The sequence below is a fragment of the Protomyctophum bolini genome (genome assembly GCF_963924005.1).
Source record: "Protomyctophum bolini genome assembly, chromosome: 13".
Classification (NCBI taxonomy): Eukaryota; Metazoa; Chordata; class Actinopteri; order Myctophiformes; family Myctophidae; genus Protomyctophum; species Protomyctophum bolini.
Genome location: NC_137874.1, coordinates 34933536 through 34955130, shown reverse-complemented (window position 1 = coordinate 34955130; position 21595 = coordinate 34933536). Strand labels below are relative to the sequence as shown.

Here is a 21595-nt window from a genome sequence, read left to right as displayed (position 1 = left end):
TATCGGAAGTGTCCTTGAGCAAGACCCTAATCGCTCCCGATGAGCAGTTTGGTGCCTTGCATGGTTTCCCCCATTCGTGTATGAATGTGTGAATGAATGAATGTAATGCACAATCTATGTAAATGCTCCTTGGATAAACACAAATTGAACAAGGAATTGAAGTTCAATTCCTTGTTCAATTTGTGTTTATCCACACTAACAGGTGGTTAACTTGATCATATAACGGTTCAATTATTGAACCGTTATATGATCAAGTTAACCACCTGTTGGTGTCCATATTCTTGAACATGACTGCGAAAGTCACTTTCAATGTGTGAAACGGCGAATGTGAAATACATTGTAAAACTCTTTGCTAGAAAGAATATAAATGCAGTCCATTTATGTACTCTATTTACAAGCTTGCGTGTCCCATCGTCTATTCGCAATATAGGTAGTTATGGTTAGGTTGAAAGTTAATAGCAGGTGTAAATGCCATGGACAGATGACCATACAATAACTTAGTATTTTGGTTATAAGTCAATATTATTTTGACTATGAGCCATACGATTCACTCTGTGTGGTGTATGATTTATATTTTCTTTGAGACATACAGTACATACAACTTTGGGAAGATAAATGAGTATAAAGCATGTTTTAAGTATATTTTTTATTTCTTCTATTGTTCAAAGATCCAGTCTAAAAATCTACCTGACCCCTGAATCTCAATCCAGGGATGTTGCAAATTAAAAAAGGCCCCATCAAGAGACCATCTAAGATTGTGAAACACAGCATTTTCATTGAACTCTTCATACAAAATCAATCATCCACAGTACCAAGGCCTCTATTATAACATTCAAGGACATAATAAAATAATGAGATATGAGTGCAGTGGTCTTCATGAATTAATTAAAAACAGTGGTTTAATGAGATGTGTCCTTGTCCCCTGCTAAGGGCTGTATAGAGTGGACAATACGGACGGAATGGTGGCTACAAAGTGCTATTGCAAAACATCCTCATCAGATGCAATAGAAAGAGGAGAAATAGTGCAGAACACCAATTTAGTGCTATCTGTATAGCAATTAAAGTCCACAGCCTCTTGAACTACGTAAATGCTAGTGTCCCTATTATGGGGTGAACTTTCGTTGAAAATTGCAGCTTACAACTTGTTACAATTGTGTTGCCATGCACTGTGAGCTTGTAGATCGGCTATTCTCAGCAAAAGAACGTTGATGTATTTGGGGAAAAGCAGTGGACCATGTCTAGAGCCCTGAGGGACCCCGGTCGACTGAATATTTGGGTTTAAGAGGTCACACGTAATTGAACGAGAACACGGTGAATGTAAATACTAAAAAAAGACCACTGTACATCCGGGGAATCTGTTTCCGGATACCGGTTATTGATGTGATGTCTCCTTGAAGGGCAAAACATTAGATTGTATATTTAATGGATTCTATAATGTCTTTAATCTCTGACAGGCAGCGAGTTGTACAACCAACTTCAGACACTGAAATTCAGGCATACATTTCAGTGGAAAGGGCGGGGTGCGTGGGATATTACCACAGGTCTCTAGCTGAGATTGGGGAAACCGCATCTCTCGAGAAGCTACATTCTGTGGTCGCCCACCATTACAGGTTTCTGCACCGATCACACTTGAGACTCTCGTGCACTACATTAACCTTCTTTTAGACTTGCTGGACAGGAAGAAATAGCTGACATAATAATTACGGACGCCTCAGCACCTGCTGTGACTGACAGGCATGGGTTTTACATTGGCTTCACTACCATCCTAGCAGTTTTCCATTTTGTTGCCCCATTTCTAAAATAACAATTACATACCGGTACATACTATTAGCTATTTTTTACTGTAATTAGCACATTCTTCTTCTTCAAGGGGCACCCTGGCCTTTTCAATATCGGCTGATCCCAATTCAGGAGCCGAGAAGAACCAAGCGGAAACTGGGAACAGAGGCTAAAGGCTGTGGCTCATCACTGGAACTTCTTTGGTGCATCTGGGATGGTCTCGTTCAGAGGGGTGAGGCTGGTGAGCAACACGTGTCTCTCGTACTGCTTGGTCTGCCTGAACTTGGCGTCGGTGCCGTGGAGTCTGTCCAACACCCCGAGCACCCCGAAACACTGGTTGAACCTGAAACCAGTGAAACAACTCTGGTTAGTAGTATTAAAACAAGAAATTATCACCCCTAATAGTCTGATTAATATTTTAGTAACATGTATGTTTGTGTGTCACAACCTCGCATTTGTTTCTGACGTTCTGTGTGTGGTAGGTTTCACCTGACAAAAATGTGTTTCACATTCGTATAGAGATAAGAGTCCAACGCGAAGCACGCACATCTCCAAACATTCTACGGGTGCTGAACAAAAGATACGTACAATGAAAAAGGAAAGTGGTCTGCGCACTGTTCTTGAGCTCCCAGGTAACTGATATTTTTGCCCAAAATACCCAAAATGTCTCTTATCTCCATCTAAACTTTTTGCGTTTTTTCGTAAATGAATGCCAAGCTTGAAACATTTTGAGCTTGCAGATCTGCTAATTTTGCCATTTTTGAAGTTAAATCCTGATATGTAACAGTTTTGGACATTTGAGGTTTCCACCCAACAGAGACGATATGATATGCACCTTGCATTGTAAATTGTAATGCGTTGTGAGCTTGTAGATATGCTGTGTTTGCGGAATGTTCAGATAATTGCCCAGAATAGGGACATTAGGGTTCATGTGGTCAAGACCTCTTTTGTTAATTGTCACCGGCCCGTGGAACTATGCAAGTTGGGAATGCATCCCCTACATATTGCCAGAGAACTCACTTTACCCGGTGTAAGCGCCATTTTGAGTCTCCTAATTGTGGCCAATGATGTCCACTGAGGGGTGTGGTCAAGTTCAGGTTGCCATAGTTACAGGGAGGGTATTTAACCCTGTCCCTAATGAATTGCAGGTGTTGTTGATAGGAGACAAACTGTTTTCTGACTGTGCAGACAGGGACTGTTGCATTCACCACGTTTGACTGTTTGTTACTTATGTTATTTGCCGAACATTTACGAACATTCTGGACCTCAGTTCTTTCAGCACACGTCTAAACTTCCTCATCCGTCAGCAGCCAGTAGCACCTAATACAGGGATTTAGGCGCTACACCCGGCATGTGCCCGTTCCTCCTCGCCGAATGAAGCCATCGTGCGATATAAACATTTGTTTCAGTGAATGCCTGGTGGACTCACTTGAGGTGGTGGAAGTCATGGAACTCGGGAGAGGGCAGGAGGGGCAGGTGGTACCCGCAGTGGGAGATGGAGGTACTGATCAGGGCCAGACAGTACCAGAGGCTGGTGGTGCTCAAGTGGGACCCTACGATCACAGGTCCGGCTATCGCTGGCAGCATGTTAGACAGCTGGCAGAGGAGCGGAAACAACGTGATATTAAATGAAAACACATAAGTTTTTCTTCCCTCAAACAGAAGCACAGTTGTAGAATCGTGTAAGCAGATTAGCAGTGCTTATCTGGAATATTAGATGAGGTGTTTTTCTGTTTTACTTTTTGTACTGTACATGCTCGAGTCTAAAATGATCAACCCATATGAAAATGCACTGAGATCCATATAGTCATGACTCATCATTGGGGGATGGTGCAAAATTAGCATCAATCATAAAATGTTAAAGGTGATGATTGAATGATTGGGTAATTGTACTGTAAATTACATATTTTTATTAGGTTATAGAGAGAGCAAAGGGAAGGACAGATGGAGAGACGTAGTTGAATGTGACGTACCACATGCTCCAGGGGATGTGCGTAGATGGAGACCATGCCGATGGGGGCGGTCCACTCATGGTGCTGCTTGTGGAAGTGCTTGTAGAGGGCCGGATGATGGAACAACCTGCCAGTGGAGGAACAAACCGGCTGGTCAGTTCCATCACAGTAGAAAGCTAAAACAAGCACACTCGGTCTGTATAACGTATAATGCAGTTTGCCGGGTGCACGGGTCACGAGGATTCACAGTAAGAAAGTAATAGCCAGAAGCCAAAGTCCTTCTGGCACTTTTAATTCATAGACGCACCGACAGCAAACACGGACGTGTTTCGACGCCACGCCTTCCTCAATGTGTGTCGCTGCATGGCTTGGTGCCGATCAGCCTTCATCAGGTTATATTTTAGGATAAAAAGATAACATGATTAAAAAAAGATAACCTGATGATTGAAACGTTATTCGCATGAAAACATTTTTAATTGCATTTGAAGACGTGTGCGGGAGTTTTGTCTTTCAGTTTGACCACTGTGGTGTAATGTTTGATAACCGAGTCAGTCTGTCAGATAGGTCTGTCAGAACTCAGAAGTGACGTCAAACTGGAAACAAATCTGTAGACGGCGTTTCTTTTTATTAGTTTTTTTACAACGTGGTTCTGTGTGTCTGTTCTGGAACCTGACCTCTTTAGTTTAGACTCTATGCACCACCTTGTGGTTGGTTTGTGTTATTTCTTCCTCTTGTGTGAATGGTATGTTCCAGTTCATGGTATGGTCCAGTTTAAGTTTGTCAGGGCAAATTGAAAGCAATTTAGTTCATTCCCTCATGGCATATGAGAAGCAAGCATGCAGCAGAGTGTTCTCCACAGCTCTCCAACGTTATGTGTTTTGGTGTAGATATGTCTGTAAGTAAACTCAAATGTGATAATGCAAACTGTCAAAGAAAATGTGTCAGTTGAGTAATGTGAACTAGTCAATTTAGTTAGCTACAGGAGTGTGATTGCATCAGCTATGTGTACATGTTTTCATGTTTTCTTTTGAGTGTTTTTCTAAAACCCATGTCTTTGTTTGTTTGTTTTACAGTCTTACAAATATCCATAAATCTACAGTAAAGATTACTCTTCCCAAGAAATGTCTTTATTATTGGAGTTGTACGCTATCTGTCTAGCCCTGCACAGACATGCAAGTGCGAGGACAGAATAGTGTCTGTCTGTCAGTGTGTGTCTCTCTCTATGTGTCAATAGCATAGCTGATCTTGCAAACGGTAAGCACCACATTTTTGTTTATTTTGTTCTGCCTGCAACTTTTAGTCTTCCTTACCAGCCCACTGATTCTTTTTTTTATATATATTTTTTATCCCATTTTTCACCCCTGTGTCAATCATCTAATGTGATCCTGGCCTCTACACACCCTCCACCAACCTAGTCCCCATATATGGGGGACAAGGGGAGAGCAACGGACTTGAACTCATGCTTCCTTCTAGCCCCGCAAGCAGAACCCGAATGTAGTAAAGTTTCTGATACTTTGTTTACTTTACCCATTGGGTCCTGCTTCACGCTGGGCTGTCGCCAGTTACGCACAAACAAATACAATGTAAACACGCCATGAGACGGACTTCTGCGCGCTTTTACCATGTTTATTCATGTATTGACTTACGAATGTGCGAACTATAAGTACCTTACATACCATACGGACACATCTCCTGTGTCGCGGAAGCCGTTAAGTATTTTTAATCCATGATTGATTAAAAATGTCGCTTCTTCCTACCTTGTTTATTGACACCTCATTGTACCGCCTATCTGGCTAGCTAGTGGTGCTACAGCTATGACGGAGCAGATCAGAGGCAGGGACATAGCCCGCAAAGCCAACCGCACATCGAGAGGCGGTACAATAAACGGTAAATAAACAAGAAGAAATCAAAGCGACATTTTTAATCAAACATGGATTAAAAATACTTAACGGCTTCCGCGACACAGGAGATTTTATCAGAGGTATGTAAGGTACTTATAGTTCGCACATCCGTAAACAAACACAATAAAAAGCGTCGTAATACCGCGCCGATCGACTAAACGATGAGTTTGTGTATATCCGCGTTCCAACAATCGCATTGAAAAATCTTAGCATGACCAGGAACCCTACGTATAAAGCGCCCATCAAATTTCATAAAAGCTTTATGTAGGGTTCCGAGAGGGGCTAGCTTCCTTCATGCCTGAGTGTCCAAGTTGCTCCTTTACACCTGACAGGGGGGAGTTTCCCTGGTTGGACGTAGCGCGTGGAAGGAACACGTTATTCCAACCAGTTCCTTTCCCCTCCATCAGGTGTGCCGGCTGGCCAGGGGGAGGCAGTTTAGTGACCAGGATTACTGCATGTTTTTTGTGAGGGTACCTACCACTGATTCAGTTACAATCCAAGCATTTAACAGACACTGATCCAGAGTGGCTTACACATGGTTTGAGTAAACACCCTGAACTTTAGACAGCAGGCTCCATGGACATGTGATTTACAGTGATAACACATCCGATCTGGCATCCATCTATATTATGTTCAAGTTCAGTTTATTTCTAGTACATCACCCTGGAGAGTCTGCACACTTAAATGAAATAAAAACATAATTGTATGTGCATGCACGTGAATGGGTATGCCCATACAAACATGACAACATGGATGCACAAATATGTGTAAATATAGAACCATGGTATAGATCTGTCTTAAGGGAAGGAGGTTCAGTTAAGATGGCAACTGGAGATTATGGGGACTGATAAGTACATTCCAACAGCAGGGAGTATGGTGGTCAAAATGGTTTTTTTGTACCAGCTAGAGGCAATCAGATAAGCTGAGGACATACCAGTGTGCATGGTTTAAAATGTCAGCTGTCAATCCTTTCAAGGCTTTATAAATCAGCAGGAGAACTTTGAAATCAGCTCTGGTGTAGCCTGACATGGCCAGACTAATATCACTGTGTAGGGCATTCACTTCTAGTCATTTCTAGTTGACTAGTTGCCTAGTTTACTAGTGGATTTACTAGTTGACTAGTTGCTTAATGCCCTATCACTGCGTATATATTAGTCTGGAACTTCAGGTGTGAAAGATTTATTTCCCAGGGGAGGTTACAGACAGACTTTTCCTGTGGCAGATTTGTCAGGTTTCCAGGCTAGTGTAGGCAGTGCAAATACACTGCATCAATGTGGGTCCTATATTTAACTGGTTAGGACTCTGGCCTCTGCATTTTCAACCAAAATGACCCGTAGTAGTTTTCAAGGGTAGATCAGAGAAAACAACATTGCAGTACTCTATACTAGGCGCGTTCGGAAATAGGGCACTGAGCGCACTGTGCAATGCAAACTAACAGGTGAGTGCGCTCCGGTGCGGTATTTCCAAAAATAAATAGAAAAAGAAGCAAAACAAACTAAATTGAATGCCGCAACTCCTACATTCCAAGTGCTTGTCAGGGTGGGGGGTCGAACAATTCAAATATGACTATTTGGGGGGGGGGGCACCACTGGCTTAGATGAAGGAAAGCAGATTTAACCATTCCCCCTCGTCTGTCCTACCTGTGTGAGTAGTAGAACAAGAGCTCCTCCACAATAGCACAGACGGCCATCTCTATCAGGGCCCGGTGGAAGGTGGGCAGCTCCGGACCCCCGGGGTTCCCCCTCCAGGTCATGATGAAGTAGATGCCCACCACCATGGGCGCTGAGATAAACACCTGGTTGAAGACGACCTGCTTCAACGCGTGGCGAAGCTTCTCCGGGTCCACCTGGAAGGTGAAGGTAGGAAAGGATAGGGGGGGGGAAAGAAGTGTGTGTGTGTGTGTGTGTGTGTGTGTGGGAGGGGGGGGGGATAATAATTGTTATTTTAAACAACAGCATCACCCCAGAATTTGTTTTTGTCTCTCTTTTTCTTTTTACACACACAAGCCACCCAGATACAGCAAACACTGACAATGTTCGGTATCAGATAACGAGGGCTAGATTATGTGCAAACAACACATAACCATCCATCACCTCCGTTCGAACCTTGGACCGTCCGACAGTGACCTGGTGCACACAACCCAAGGAGGTCTTGTGTACTGTACACTGTACAGTACGTGCATGCGTGCCACCGCCAGTCATTATTCTCTTTAACTCTTTGAACTCTTTAATTTCGTTGTACATGTGAGTAACAGTGTTCAATTACAAAATAAAATCCATCCACCCATCCATCCATCCAGACTGACTGACTGTCTTTACAGTATGTGCCTGTGATCATGGTTAAAAGAATTACATTCAAATATAAAACAAAATCTCAGAATACTATGTAATCTCATTATCTGACTTCTTATTCAAAGCGCTGTGTATTCTATGAGACTGTCCCTGACTGATAAGAAGTATTTCGGGGGCCATAATGTTATCTCCTCTCACACTGATTATATGAAACAGGTAAGGTAAGGTAAGGTAAGGTAAGGTACAACCAGCCAGAGATATCAGTACAATTTGTAACTGTAATTTGCTATTATGACATGTACCAGGATAACAATAATCTGAATTGTACTGTTATCGTTATTGCTACAGCTCCAAACACACATTAGTGACAACAAAGAAAGATTCAGAGATTATGTAATTACTTGTTATTATGTATTATCCAAGTACATGTTGGCATTTTAGAGATTATATCCATCCATCTTCAACTCCTTCTAACATAATGTAATTTAGAACAATACTACTAATATGTAATATAATAATATAAATACTGTATTTTTTTAATACTGTTTGTTAATCGTAGCTAATCGAAACAACACTATACACAGCAATATGACACATGTAAAGTACATACACTACAGGCAGTAACAGTATATGTATTATATATAATTGTTATAATTATTGTCTGATCAACAGTCCTGCTTACAGATTTAAATCTGATATGATTACTCTGTAAATGTTCCCGACCCTGGTTATCAGCAATATCCGTCTATCAAATACAGTAAGAGGACTTTGGACGGACGGATGGACAGATGGGTGGACATTTGTACCATGATGACCCTGATGAAATGTGTTGGTCTAACAATAAAAGGAGTGTTGATGTCTTTGGACATGCGTTATCAGCTGACGGAAGGAGGCTTTTAAAAGGCAGGTGTTTCTAGGGCTCAATCCCTCAATGTATAATATTTAGTATGACAATATGAATGTGTGAATAACTACACAGTATGACCCTAAAAGTAAACCATGCACAGAAAATAGCTATATGATATTACACTTTTTCCACCGCTTCTTTTCTTTCTTTATTTCTCAAATTAAATGTACTTGACTGACTTGTGTGTGTGTGTGTGTATTCTCAAAGTGTTTGTCATGTGGGACTGGTTCGTAATGTCTGTTTTGCATACAAGCACTTGTATGGTCAGGTGGGTGATGGGATGGCTGATTTAAGCAGTCAAACCTGGCCTGAATTTGACTCTGAGCTGGGTGTGACTGTGACAACACACCTGTAGTCCATCAAGCTAATTGATGCACACAGGATAAATGCCAGCCAAACACACGCACACACCATTTGTTTTCATCTGCGCTCCCCTGTACCTCCTTAGTGTCTGGTGATGGCGACTTTTGAATTACCCATACACATATGAAGCGGCTGTGTTGTGTTGTGTGAGTGTCTTCCTCTTCATGCACTGAAAATAAGTTGATGCCTGCATGTCTCTCATGTGCCAAGCCCTAATTACATTTTAAAGACACAATTAGTCCCAGGAGAGGAATGGATGCATGCAGAACAAACAAAGACTCACACACTGTCTACATTTCTTATAAGTATATAGACGTTCTAAACATTTATTGGAGAGCGAAACGACCCACCCACAATCACACATGTACCCGTTCCCACCAAGTAAAGTAATCGATAAAGGGAACGGTTGCCATTGTTTTTATCTAATTGTATTGGACTTTAACTTACCGGGTTGTTCTTATCCGTTTGGATGCGGTAGCGAGTGATGAAGGACGGCTTGCCAGTGATGTCCACCAATAGAAGCAGACAGTTTGCTATCCAGAAAGCCAGGAAGGGAGCCAACATCGTCCCTACGAACACATAAATGGCGTGACATGTGTCATCAATACTGGAGGTACCAAAAGCAATATTTTGTCCGTTTATGTTGGGGATACATTAAGTTGAACTTGTTCCATAGTAGCCTCGGAAACCCATACGTTTTATTTCCTGGAAGAAAGAAAAGTTCCATAGCAACATCTCTTTACAAGTGGAGCTGTTAAATGGCCAAAATGTGAACGTAATGAAGAAGAGTCTTGCATCCAGACCCTATGAGGCTTGCAGTTGCCCTTACATTCAAATGATCCAAATCATATATTGGACAGATATTCCTATAAGCAAGACTAATGAGGCTAATCCATGACTTTGTGTAGGTTTGTCCTCCTGGTCTCTAGGATACTTTTTCATGGCTCTGATGTGAAGGGCAAATAAGATATACAGTATTTAGACATAACAAATGTAGGAATCCGTTCCTTCACTTCCCAGCCTGCCCAATCTAACTGTCGTAGTGTCTACGAGCAATGCACTGTTGTAGTAATCACGTATGTCGACTAAATTATTATTATACCGGGCCTACAACACAAAGAATGCAGTGGGCCATCTGGTTTGTAGGTTAGATCAGCAGATTTGGTACAGATAAAATGTCCAAACTGGGTGTGGTAAGCGTTCATTGTAAATATTTCCTCCAGAATTCGTCTATCATTATGTGAGGTGGAAAGTATTGAGAAGTGCGGTAGCATGACTGGGCAGCATCAAAACATCCACAGTTCTATTGGAGCGGGAGACCTGGAGTGTTGTGCCCCTTCCAACATGCAAGTTGATCTTGATACAAAACATCAGGGCCACACTAAAACAGTGGTTTTGGACCTTTTTCATATCAAGGTCTTTTATTTATTCGGTTCGTTTTCATGTGTATCTCCACACTTGAAGTTGACCACCTAATGATCAATGTCTGACCGAAACATTGGTGAAGGTGAAGACAATGAAACACACAAATAGAAGGCAAAGGTTACCTTTATTGATAATGTGTTTCAGACAGGAGCCTTTGTGTAAGTTAAAATGCAAAGCAATCACAACTATTACAAACAAGTTTTTGTGTGTGTGTGTGTGTGTGAGAGGAAACAAAATCTGAGACAAACCAGAAGCAGATTTTCTTTAAAAAGAAATGACTTAAACATAAATTGATGAGTCCTTTATAGATGAAGTTTTTTTTATTTATTTGTTGTACCTTATTCTTATTGTATTTTTTACTTTTTGTGTAAGCACTGTATTTGTTACTATTGGTCGTTGTTGTCGCTGTTAAATGCAGAGCGACTTCACTGTTTTAGCTGATGTCTGATTTGTCTGTTTTAAATTTCAATTATCTGTTTTTATTGTATACATTTGTGTGGACCCAGGAAGACTAGCGACCACTTTGTGGAAGCTAATGGGGATCCGAATAAAGAATAAAGTATAGAGCTTGGTCCACTGCCAGAAATCTCCCTTTATTCTGTCTTCATCTCATTACTATGCACCTCACATGTGGAACTGTCTACAATCAATCTTAAAACTGAACAACTTGATTTCACTTGAACGTTCTAAAAGACGTGTAAGGATCCATTTGAAATCCAGCTGTACTTGTTCACTCTGAATTGTTTCTTATCCTGTAATGTGTTTGTGTTTATATTGTATGTCGTGTTTACTGTAATCAGGGCGTTATTGAAAAAGAGAGCTTGCTCTCAACTGATCTTGCAATCTTGCATTTCCCGTCTGTTTCTCCACACTGTCCTGTGCTTAAAAAGCTCCTAAATAGATAACATTATAACTCCTAACTATAATCAAATTGACCTTACAACATGCCAGTCCTTGACATGGAATATCATGGCCAAACACCATAAAGGAAGAAGCAATTTAAATAAAATGTAGTACAATTCCTAGTATTGTATTGGTATTATTGAAAAATAATATTCCACTGAGGTAATGAACTGTGACTGAGCTGTAACTTCCTCTTTCTGTTTTGCTTTTGTCATGTTTCTTTCACGTAACATCAGGCTCGAAACAAGGCCTTAGGCCGTGTTTGTCACAACGATCAGAGGGATTACCACTTAGTACTCTACTATTTGGTGACTCAGGGGTAGAGTGACCGCTTGGTAACCGGATGAGCAAGACGCTGAACCCCTAATTGCTCCCGAAGAGCAGGTTGGTGCCTTGCATGGTTTCCTCTGCCATGTGTGTGTGAATGTAATGCACAATCTGTGTATTTATATGCACCATTTATTTGTTCAGCGTACACTGAAGAAAGCTGAAGAAGGCTTTGTGCCAAAACACACATAAAATAACTTCCATAATCATTAGAATAATTTCCATTCATTGGTATAAAAATAGCTGAATATAACTAACAGAAATGTCTGTTTATTTCCAGCATTATTTCCAGGTCGTTTTCCAACACTTTCAACCTTGCTTCCCTATTTTGAGTATTTTTTAGCAAATAAATACAATAATACATTTTTCAAACAATTTTCAAATAGTGAAAATACCGCATCTAGTAGGTACGTTGTTCTGTGTGCTGCCTCCGCCAACTAAATAAAAAGTGTCTGAAGGACATTTCCATGATATTGTAAAGAACTGTTCTAGACTATGCACACGGTAAGAAATTACTACAAGAACCTAGAGTAGTGTTTGCATTTTCTTATGTTGTATTCATTACAACTATTAACCGTTATACAAACATACAAAAAAAAAACAGCATTGTTTCTTACCCAAGAAAAACAAGGAGGCTTCATGTCCCTCATACCTAAGATACAGCTTGGTCCACAGGTCCTGCCAGAAATCTCTTGACGCTCCCCAGAACCTCTGCAGGTGCCTAGGATCAGTAACCAAGATCAAGTTCAACATAGAGCACAAAATACTAAAATACTAGACGGGTGATACACCAGAATGTTGCGGGCAGTACTTAACACTTCAGAAGGAGTGTACATGTTACCAACAAGATCCTGTATGACTCAGTATGAGGGAATACCAAGGGTGAGCCAGAAAATAGCAGCCAGGAGAATGAGACTAGCAGGACACTGCCAAAGACATCAAGAACTGCCAGCCAGCAAGTTGGTGCTGTGGGAACCAACACACGGGCAGCAATCACGGGGACGTCAAACACTAATATAACATACGTGGATGTACTCCTAAAACGACGCAGGAGCGCAAAGTACCAACGAACTGGCCAAATGTATGGAGAATCGGGTTGACTGGAAGCGACGATGGAGGGCTTGTCTGAGGACAACCTACACAGATGTTAACACTATCTGTAAGTGTAACATGGCCACTAAGAAGTTCCAGCTAACATGCCTTCACACAGATTGCAAGCCTTGCAAGCAAATTATTGCTTTATGACTTGGAAACCGCAGCCAACTGAAAGGCAAGTAACAACTTGTAATACTGTTGGTAAATATCACAGTGACGGCATACATGAAACCAGTCAATTTCACTGACAAGTCTCAGATGAGCTCCCTGTTCCCAAATGAAGAAAGGTGGAGGAGGGCCTAGCTGAGAAGCTCTCAGTGATGCAGATGGACCATGGCTTGGTGGCCTGCATTACGATTCGAACTACCTCGTGCCGACACAAGGAATTCCAACAAACTGAACAAGCTAGTGAGGAAGGCTAGCTCCGTAGCTGGAGTTGAATTGAACAATCTAGCAGAGACGGGGGTTGCTGGACTCCCATCTGGAGAACCCCTCCCATCCCTATATGATGAGCTAGTGAAGAATAGCAACTTCTCCCTTCAGCCCCCTTGGCACAAAACACCTTGACCAGTACTAGGCTCCTCAATCAAGGTTTAACCATATGAACGCTAGTGTCATTATTCTGGGCAAACATTCTGCAAAAATATATTATAAATATTCTGTGAAAATAGCTGATCTATACATGCTCACAAAGGGATTTAGGGGGAAATGGAGGGGGCCTAGTATTGACCCCTGGGGGAGCTCGCTCGACAACATATATAGGGTTATATTGGACTGACTACTTAGATATACAATGTAGAATTTTGTGAGATGCCTGTTAATGATAACTGTTCAGAGACTGTACTTATATTTACTCATAGACTATTGAAAGATCCCAATTTTCATCCTGACGCTCACTATTGACAGACCGATTCATCTTTTATTTTCATCCATATTCATATAATAATAATAATAATAAAACTTTATTTGTATAGCACCTTTCATGACATGAAATGCAGCTCAAAGTGCTTTACAGAAAAATGGAGGATAAAAGAAAAGCAAGGATATATATATATATATATATATATATATATATATATATGGATATTCATATTCATACTCAACCACTTTCTCTTATCTGCGCCTCTCCTGTGTTTCCTACTTCAGTTGCTGCTAAAGCTTCCTCCGGGGATCAATAAAGGTTTATCTTATCTTATTGTAGTAAACGAGAAGCTCTAACGCGTAACGCCACGTGTTTGTGTTGCAGTGTGACCCGAGTGAGACACACACTCATTGCCCACTGACTGTGTGTTTTCCGTGCTGGTCAGGTTGTGTCGTTTGTTGTTCCGTGTTGTTGTTTCTCTGTGAATAGCGTGTGTCCGCTGCCGTGTTTTTTATTTTATTTTTTATAATTTTTATCCCACGCTTTTGAAACCCATTTTTTCACCCAGTGTCAATTATCAAATTCTAATGTAATCCTGGGCGCTACACTTCCTCTGCCAACCTGGGGGGGAAGCGGACTGACCTCATGCTTCCTTGCATAAGGAGTCCAAGCTGCTTGTTTTCACCTGACGGGGTGGGGGGTGTTTCCCCAGCTGGGCGTAGCGCGTGAAAGGAACATGTTATTCCGACCAGTTCCTTTCCCCTCTATCAGGCGCCTCGGCTGGCCAGGGGGAGGTAGTTTTAGAGACCAGGATTACTGCATGTTTTTTGTGAGGGAACCTACCCTAGGCCTAGGGGACACGGGGAGAACATGCAAACTCCACACAGACAGGCCCTTTTGCCAAGCTATGTTGAAGACGCTGAGGTAACGTCAGTGACGTATCACGAAACAGAAAGCACAGGCGTGGCCCAGGCGGTGGCGTAACCGTCTGGGCACCCGACTGGTGATCCAGTCGCAGTGTGCCGCGGGTTCGACTCCCGAGCCCGACACGGCCTTCACTGCATGTCATCTCCCCCCATCTCTCTCCCGTTTCCTGTCAGCCTACTGTCTGTCCCTTCAAAAACCAATAAAAGGCGTAAGCCGCAAAAACAATCTTAAAAAAAAAAAAAAAAAAGCACAGGCGTGAACGGCACTTCCACATACTCTGCATACGTCACGGTCCATCTATGACTTGGACACCTGTGGGTGTGGAATTCTCTCAGATGTAATACTATCCCCCTCTCTGCCTGCGCTTGTCGTTGCATCCTGGTGCCTGAGCACGTGAGACACAACTTGTAGGTGGACCCGTTTTGCTCGGTTGTCCAATAGTTCCATTCATGTTCAACTTGAATGCTTGGATTGAGTGAAAAGCATCATAGTACGGGGTCAATACTCTCTTTTGCTTGACAAAATTAACGGACAAACCTCCAAAGTAAATTATTCATTATATTATAAGGATAGAACCTTGCACACGTGACAGAGCTACTTATTATTTTATTTAAACAAAACATGAGACAAAGTTTCAATCCCATGGTCATCAATCCCTTCATCATGTTAACTATGTTGGCTTTTAGCCTGTCCATGTATCGTACGTATACTATAGTTATCCCTTCATCACAAGTTAATGGTAACACTACCATGTCAGTGAATTGCCAAATGCAGCCAGGAATAAGAGTCCAGTTCCAATGACGACGGCAGCTTTCTTCACAGAGTCCCACAGTCCTCCTGGATTCTCCTGGAGGTGGGAGAAACACACGCGTCTGATCATTTGACACACAGTCAATGCAGTAAAATAGAAAAACACAATAGATCGTGCTCCCATAATTCATTTTTAATTATTATTAATTATTTTTATTTAATTATAATTAGTAATGTTTATTTTAATAAATGACCAACGCATGAGCGCACCGCACACACACACACACACACACACACTATCTCTCTCTCTCTCTCTGTGTATTCTGTCCCCCTTCCTGCAGAACCCCTCACCTTCTCACGTTTCTCCCATGAGACCTACTATCTGCCTCTCTGTTGGAGAACTCTGCATGATCAATGCACTCCGAACTCGTCTAAAGCTCTCAAGTGTTCCTTTGAATAATTCATTGTTTGTCCATTCTCTCGGTTGTCTACAGAGCATGGAACTAACCGGAGGGGGTAATGTGGCTATTCTGGTTGAGCTAGTCCTGGTGAACAGCAGTAGATGTAGTACACCATGCAGGTACTGCCAAAAAGTCAGCTAGATCACTGATTCCCAAACATTGGGTTGGGAGTCCCACTGGGAGGAGACCCCGGGGCAGACCAAGGCGCAGTTGGAGGAAACGCATCGACTCACTGGCCTTGGAACGTCTCGGAATCCCCCAGGAGGAAGTCACTAATGTTGTTCTGGAGAGGGAAGTCTGGAGCACTCTGGTGGAGCTGTTGCCCCGGCGACCCGACTACGGATAAGCGGTTGAAGATGAATGGATGGTTCGGGAGTCGGGACCCATTTGTGGGTCGCAAACACATTTTATGGGTCCCTTTATTCTTTGTTTCCTACATTTTGTTTTTAATTAATAGAAAGAATCCCCCAAAAAGAAGGGAAAAAAGCTAAAAGCAAAATAAAATAAAATCATGAATCAAAAACGAATTGAAAGATTTAATAATCTAATTTCATGATGAAATAAACAGAAATATAAGAAATTCCATGAATTGGAAAAGAAAAAAAATCTGAAGTAGTGAAAATAGTCAATCTACAAGCGTGTAGATCTGCTATTTTCACTAGTTTGGAGAAACAAAACCGGTTTTAGCCATTGATTAGGTTGTGGTTGTTTGTGTATCTGTTTGAAATGTATCGCTAGTAAGGCTATTAGCCATGTATCTATCTACTATACTTTTTGAGTGGTGCTAGCCACTCCTGTGTGGATTTGTAATACTGAATCATATTAATGAAAGGTTTTTCTTAAGGCCTATTCATAGTCTGGATTTTCGGTGGTGAGGTGACCACCACTCCGGTGGTGAGCTGACCACCGGAGCTGAAATAACGTTGAGCGGTGGTAAGTAAAAACACAGAAGGGCTGGAGTGGTGGCGGTGGTTTGCTCTTCACCGCGGCTCGTGACATCATGTTGTAGGTTGTAGGTCACCTAACCACCTAAAATCCAGACTATTTATGAGCCTTTAGAGTTTAGAGTATGGTATGTGATCTTACCTGTCTTACTGTCTTACTGACCGGAACTACACCATTCATCTCTGGGGAAAAAAACAAAGAGAGGATATCATTCATTGTAAGAAAGCATTTTCACCTCAATTAATTTCTTACCATATTATATTACTAATGGCAATTAGTTTTTCTTCATATTTTTAGTTGAGCACAATGTTCCCTGCATGTGGCGAGGTTTTGCCTAAAATCATTGTCACGGGGCAACCCGTGCCCTATAGACACTAGAAGACTCCACAATATAAAACTGGTCAGGACAAACACACACTGCACAGATGCTTCCATTAATTGACTGTCATCAAGCTCCTTGGAGGGGTGGCCATGTGTAGCATCATATACCCTTATCTGTGTTGCCTAATTCTATTGTAATTGTTTTGTGTGATGTGATGCCTTGGAAAACATTCAGACTCTAAATGTGTAATTGTATAGTTGGTCTAACTCATGGGTCATGGTTTACCTGGTTTGAGTAGATTGGTCCAATTACTAATCATTGTGGGTGGGGTCTCACCTGGTACATAAGGGAGGCTTGTGGAAATGTTTGGGAGGGAATCAGTTTAGCTTGAGACTAACAAAGGAGACAACTCCAGGGGAGAGCTGGCAGGGCCAGGAAGGCATAGCCTGTTCCAGTTTCTTAAGTTCTTGTTTTGTTGTTTTTCCTTAGTTGAGTTGTCAAGTGTTTTCTTACTTTCTGTTATTTGAAAGTGTATTGTAAGTCTTTATTCGTGAAGTATTATTTTTGCCTGCGCAGTCAAATCCAGCCTGGGTCGGTCACTCTGTGTTTTGAGGTAAATAAAATACCAAAAAAGATCTACATTCTTGGACTGTCGATTCTTGGAGCCTTGGCCGTTCGGGCAACTTTACAATCATATTGAGAAAAAATCCCCATGTTCCAACTGTTCCAACTGTCTTAGTATGTTCCTAGGGTGGCCTGGTCTTCAACCTCCCAAAATGTTCAGGTCTTGCCCTGTTTCCTTCCCTTCAATGGCTTTTTGAGGGAACCGAAGGGCACCACAAAACACAGATGTTCTGGTGTTGGCATACAGTAGTACACGGCAATCAAAGGCCATGCCTTCAAGATTAATTATTATTATTTTCTTCTATTTTTGTCCTTTTTGTGTCCTTTTTGTTTTTTGTTTTGCTTTGTTGTATTTCCATACCTCGTTAGAAGGGCAGGCATTATAAGCTGAGGCTTCTGCCTACACTCCCTTTTGGTCAACAAAAACCAACTGAAGACATTGTATAAGGTGTGTTTATTTCAATGACCAATAAACTTGAACTTGAAGACATGGTCCAACCCAGTCTATGGGTCCAACCCAACCTTATACAACCCTTCCCGCTCACTTGGACCTCCCCTACAGCATCCTGGAAAATGCTCCACACTTCCTATAGACTACTACTGAGTAGAGTCTACTCCCTCCCGGCTCCCAAAAATGTAGAATAAACTCATTGCAGTCAGAACACAATTGGCACGTGTCCGTCATAATGGTCATTGCATGTACTCCTACAGGTGGGGGTGGCACCTGTCAACGGGGACTGTTGGTTGGGAGGAGTATAGGACGAAAGCTCTACGTGCTCCCGGTTGGGCTCCACACTGGCAGGTGAGTCAAGGATACAACAGCAGTGACAACACAGGGGAAAGAACGGTGTGGGGAGGAATCAATTGGCACAGAACTGTTCTGTGACTGTTCTGTCAGAACTCACTCCCAACTTTCCACCTCACCCCCCCTAGCACTTGTCTCTCCTTGTCGTATCCTTTCTTGTCACGTTTGTTTGATAGAAAGATGCAAGTTTACTATGCAGATATATGTTGAATTTGTTTTTCTTGATCATCATAAGAATGTTGTTTATAGTTAGCATGTTGTTTAGACAGATGATAGGTTCACAGATTACCTATCCTCTACAATCTGCATTGTTTTCGCTGCACTATACTCTATTTCCTTGTTCATTGACCAGAGTTTATGCTTACTCTGCTGCTTATTTAGCTCTGGTCCATAGGCCTAGTACTTCTTATTCTGATCTCACTCTGGACCAGGGATGCAGGGGCAGGGTATTGGATCCATAATCCATCCATACACACACACCTGTTGTGCATCGAGCTAATCTATGCAGAACAACCATCAGCCATCTCCAGCCCACACAAGCAGATAGTCTCTGTCATGACAGCATGACATCTGCTCTCAACACTTTGCGTGCCTGGATGGACACTATATTATTTGGATTACAGTCATTCGTCCCAAACCCTGCTGTCATCTCTCCCCTACTACCAAAACCACCAGACATAAAATAAACAAATTCATGAATAACCAATACAACACGAAAACACTCACAAGTAGCACAAAACCAGGGCAGAAAATGGGCCATTTGCCTACTAAGCCAAAGTGCAGTAGGGTTTTATTTTTACACACTTTGTGTATCCCAAAAGTCAAATTATCCTTCAAGATGATTTTGGGGGATAAACATCAATATTTGAGTAACTAATGTTCTCAACATATCACTGTCAAACAATTACTATAATAAAGTTCGCCAGTGTGAACTACTGTTATATTATTGTATAGTAATGGTCATGGAACAGGGTAGGCTATACTGGGAGAAAGCGTCGATAAAACTCAAAAGACTTGCACCACATCACCCATAAGGCTATAATCCCTGTATAATCGGCATAGCTGTTTCCCACTTTGCTGATTTTTTTCAAAATTATTTATGCTCGAGAGGCACTGAGGGTTACACTCATTTACAGTGGACCTTTTATTATTATTATTATTTATTTATTTTAACATATAAACGATAAGAGATCAGGGACAATAATATCCGAGGCTTATACTTAATTTTCATTTGTTAAAAAAAAATAATAGCAAGCTCACCACCAGCAGCAATATTATATTACGTAACCCAGCTATTTTTCGGCGAGCGAAAGACAACAACCGTCATGATCAGGTTTACCCCAGGTTACCCCCGAAGCCACGGATTGAGATTAGCTAGGCTATACTGTACAGACCTAGTCCTACATATGATGTTGTTTGTTGTCGACTTGTCGCTGACTGAAATTCAATGGTGAGTCTGTGTACTGGTGTACACAGACAATACAAAACAAAACAAAACACATACTTATAATAAGGTCTGTTTAATACAACAATGTAACAATCGGTCATAATTGGTCTATAGCTGCTGCAAAGCCTACCGGCAGCCTCCGTCCAGATGACATACGCAAATAGCGGTCATTAATGGTCAACATCTATAGAATCAAAGTGACATGATGATCTTACTGTGAGCGCCGGTGTCGACCGTCATTGTGTTGTGTCAGTGTCTCTCTCTCGATCAGGCAGCGCAGATCGCTGTTATCGTTGTAAAGCGAGTCAGTGGATCTAAAAGCATGCATGTACAGTGTTGACAGCGCAGTGCGACTTGTGATTGGTAGAGGAGTGACCAGCTGATCACCACCGAGAGAGGCCCTTCTGAAGAGTGTATAGCCTATATGTTGGGTTTTGTCCAGTAGCCTTGATACTAAAGTGAGTTTTGTAAGACACTGCAGTCTCTTATTCAGGTGAAAGTTGAAAAACAGCGTGAAAGCAGCTATAGCAGTGCAATGACCTCTCCACGGTTTTCGTCTTTCTTTTTTTCCTCTTTTTTTTAAAAGGGGGGGATATATATTTGTCCATTTGAGGTGAGAAAGTATCCTGCAGCTATCTATTATTGTTAGCTATAGGCCTATATTCAGTTATATAATATTTATTTTATAGTTTTCTTGTCTTATTCAGGGTAAAGAAAAGGTTTGCATCAATTAGATGTTATTTTGTAAGCCACATATTTTTGTGGGTTTTTTGGTTTGATTTGATATTTCTGCTTTAGATTAAACATTTATGGAGACACAGGATAAAAGTGGTGTAGTGTGGGTTCATGTATAGGCCTACAGTAGGTCTATTATACAGTAGTAGACCTATAGTAAGGCCTATACTGCACCAGTTCCCAGGACCTTTTTTGTGTTGTCCTTTTAGCCTTAATGTCTTTATACTCTACTACATTGCTGTTTACATTTCTGACCAATTAAAAAAAACATATTTGGGCCTGGGTGACCACTATAAGGTCCATGCTAGTTGATACCACAACATTGGCAGTGCTTGTTCATGCATGTTCTAATGGCACAATAAGGCCCACTAGGACTGAGCAATATAGATTTGTTCTGACCAAAATGATCAAGGAACCTTTAGCATTCCCTTGAATGCCCTTGACCCCCAGATAACCACTGGGCCATTATAGCCAGGTCGAAGATGTTCTATTAGGTCTGTTGTGTAAAATAGCATGTGTACACATGCTACACACACACACACACACGTACGCGCACATGCATGTACACACACAGACACGTCACACAGAGTCCCATGGATACTCCCATCTGAGGAGAGGTTTGTTCTTTTTAGACCTTAGATACAACTTATATCTAGCATTGAATAACACATTTATTCACTAGGGAGAGAGAGAAGTCTCTCAACAACATGACTTTTATTTGCTATAGGCACCCTCCATAGTGGTCTGTCAAGTATTTAGCTATAGTTTATGCTT

At 41.6% G+C, this 21595-nt stretch overlaps 1 protein-coding gene across 1 annotated transcript; it reads right to left on the bottom strand.

The window, feature by feature from the left end:
* Window positions 1–458: 458 nt before the first annotated feature.
* On the bottom strand, window positions 459–20404 carry faxdc2 (fatty acid hydroxylase domain containing 2). Its single transcript, XM_080779518.1, has 9 exons — window positions 20302–20404; window positions 17030–17070; window positions 15482–15579; window positions 12466–12569; window positions 9641–9762; window positions 7273–7478; window positions 3753–3858; window positions 3209–3375; window positions 459–2122 (listed from the first exon to the last, which is right to left on the bottom strand). The coding sequence occupies exons 1-9, from the start codon at window positions 20324–20326 to the stop codon at window positions 1966–1968; spliced, it is 1026 nt and encodes a 341-aa protein (XP_080635644.1). The 5' UTR covers window positions 20327–20404; the 3' UTR covers window positions 459–1965.
* Window positions 20405–21595: the final 1191 nt, after the last annotated feature.

Bases quoted from the DNA above. Each gene is read 5' to 3' on its own strand.
- faxdc2 (XM_080779518.1), bottom strand. From the start codon at position 20,326: ATGACGGTCGACACCGGCGCTCACA. The intron at 17,071-20,301 runs GTAAGATCATCA...TTTTTTCCCCAG, and splicing joins GGTCGACACCGGCGCTCACA to AGATGAATGGTGTAGTTCCG. The intron at 7,479-9,640 runs GTAAGTTAAAGT...TTCACCTTCCAG, and splicing joins AAACGGATAAGAACAACCCG to GTGGACCCGGAGAAGCTTCG.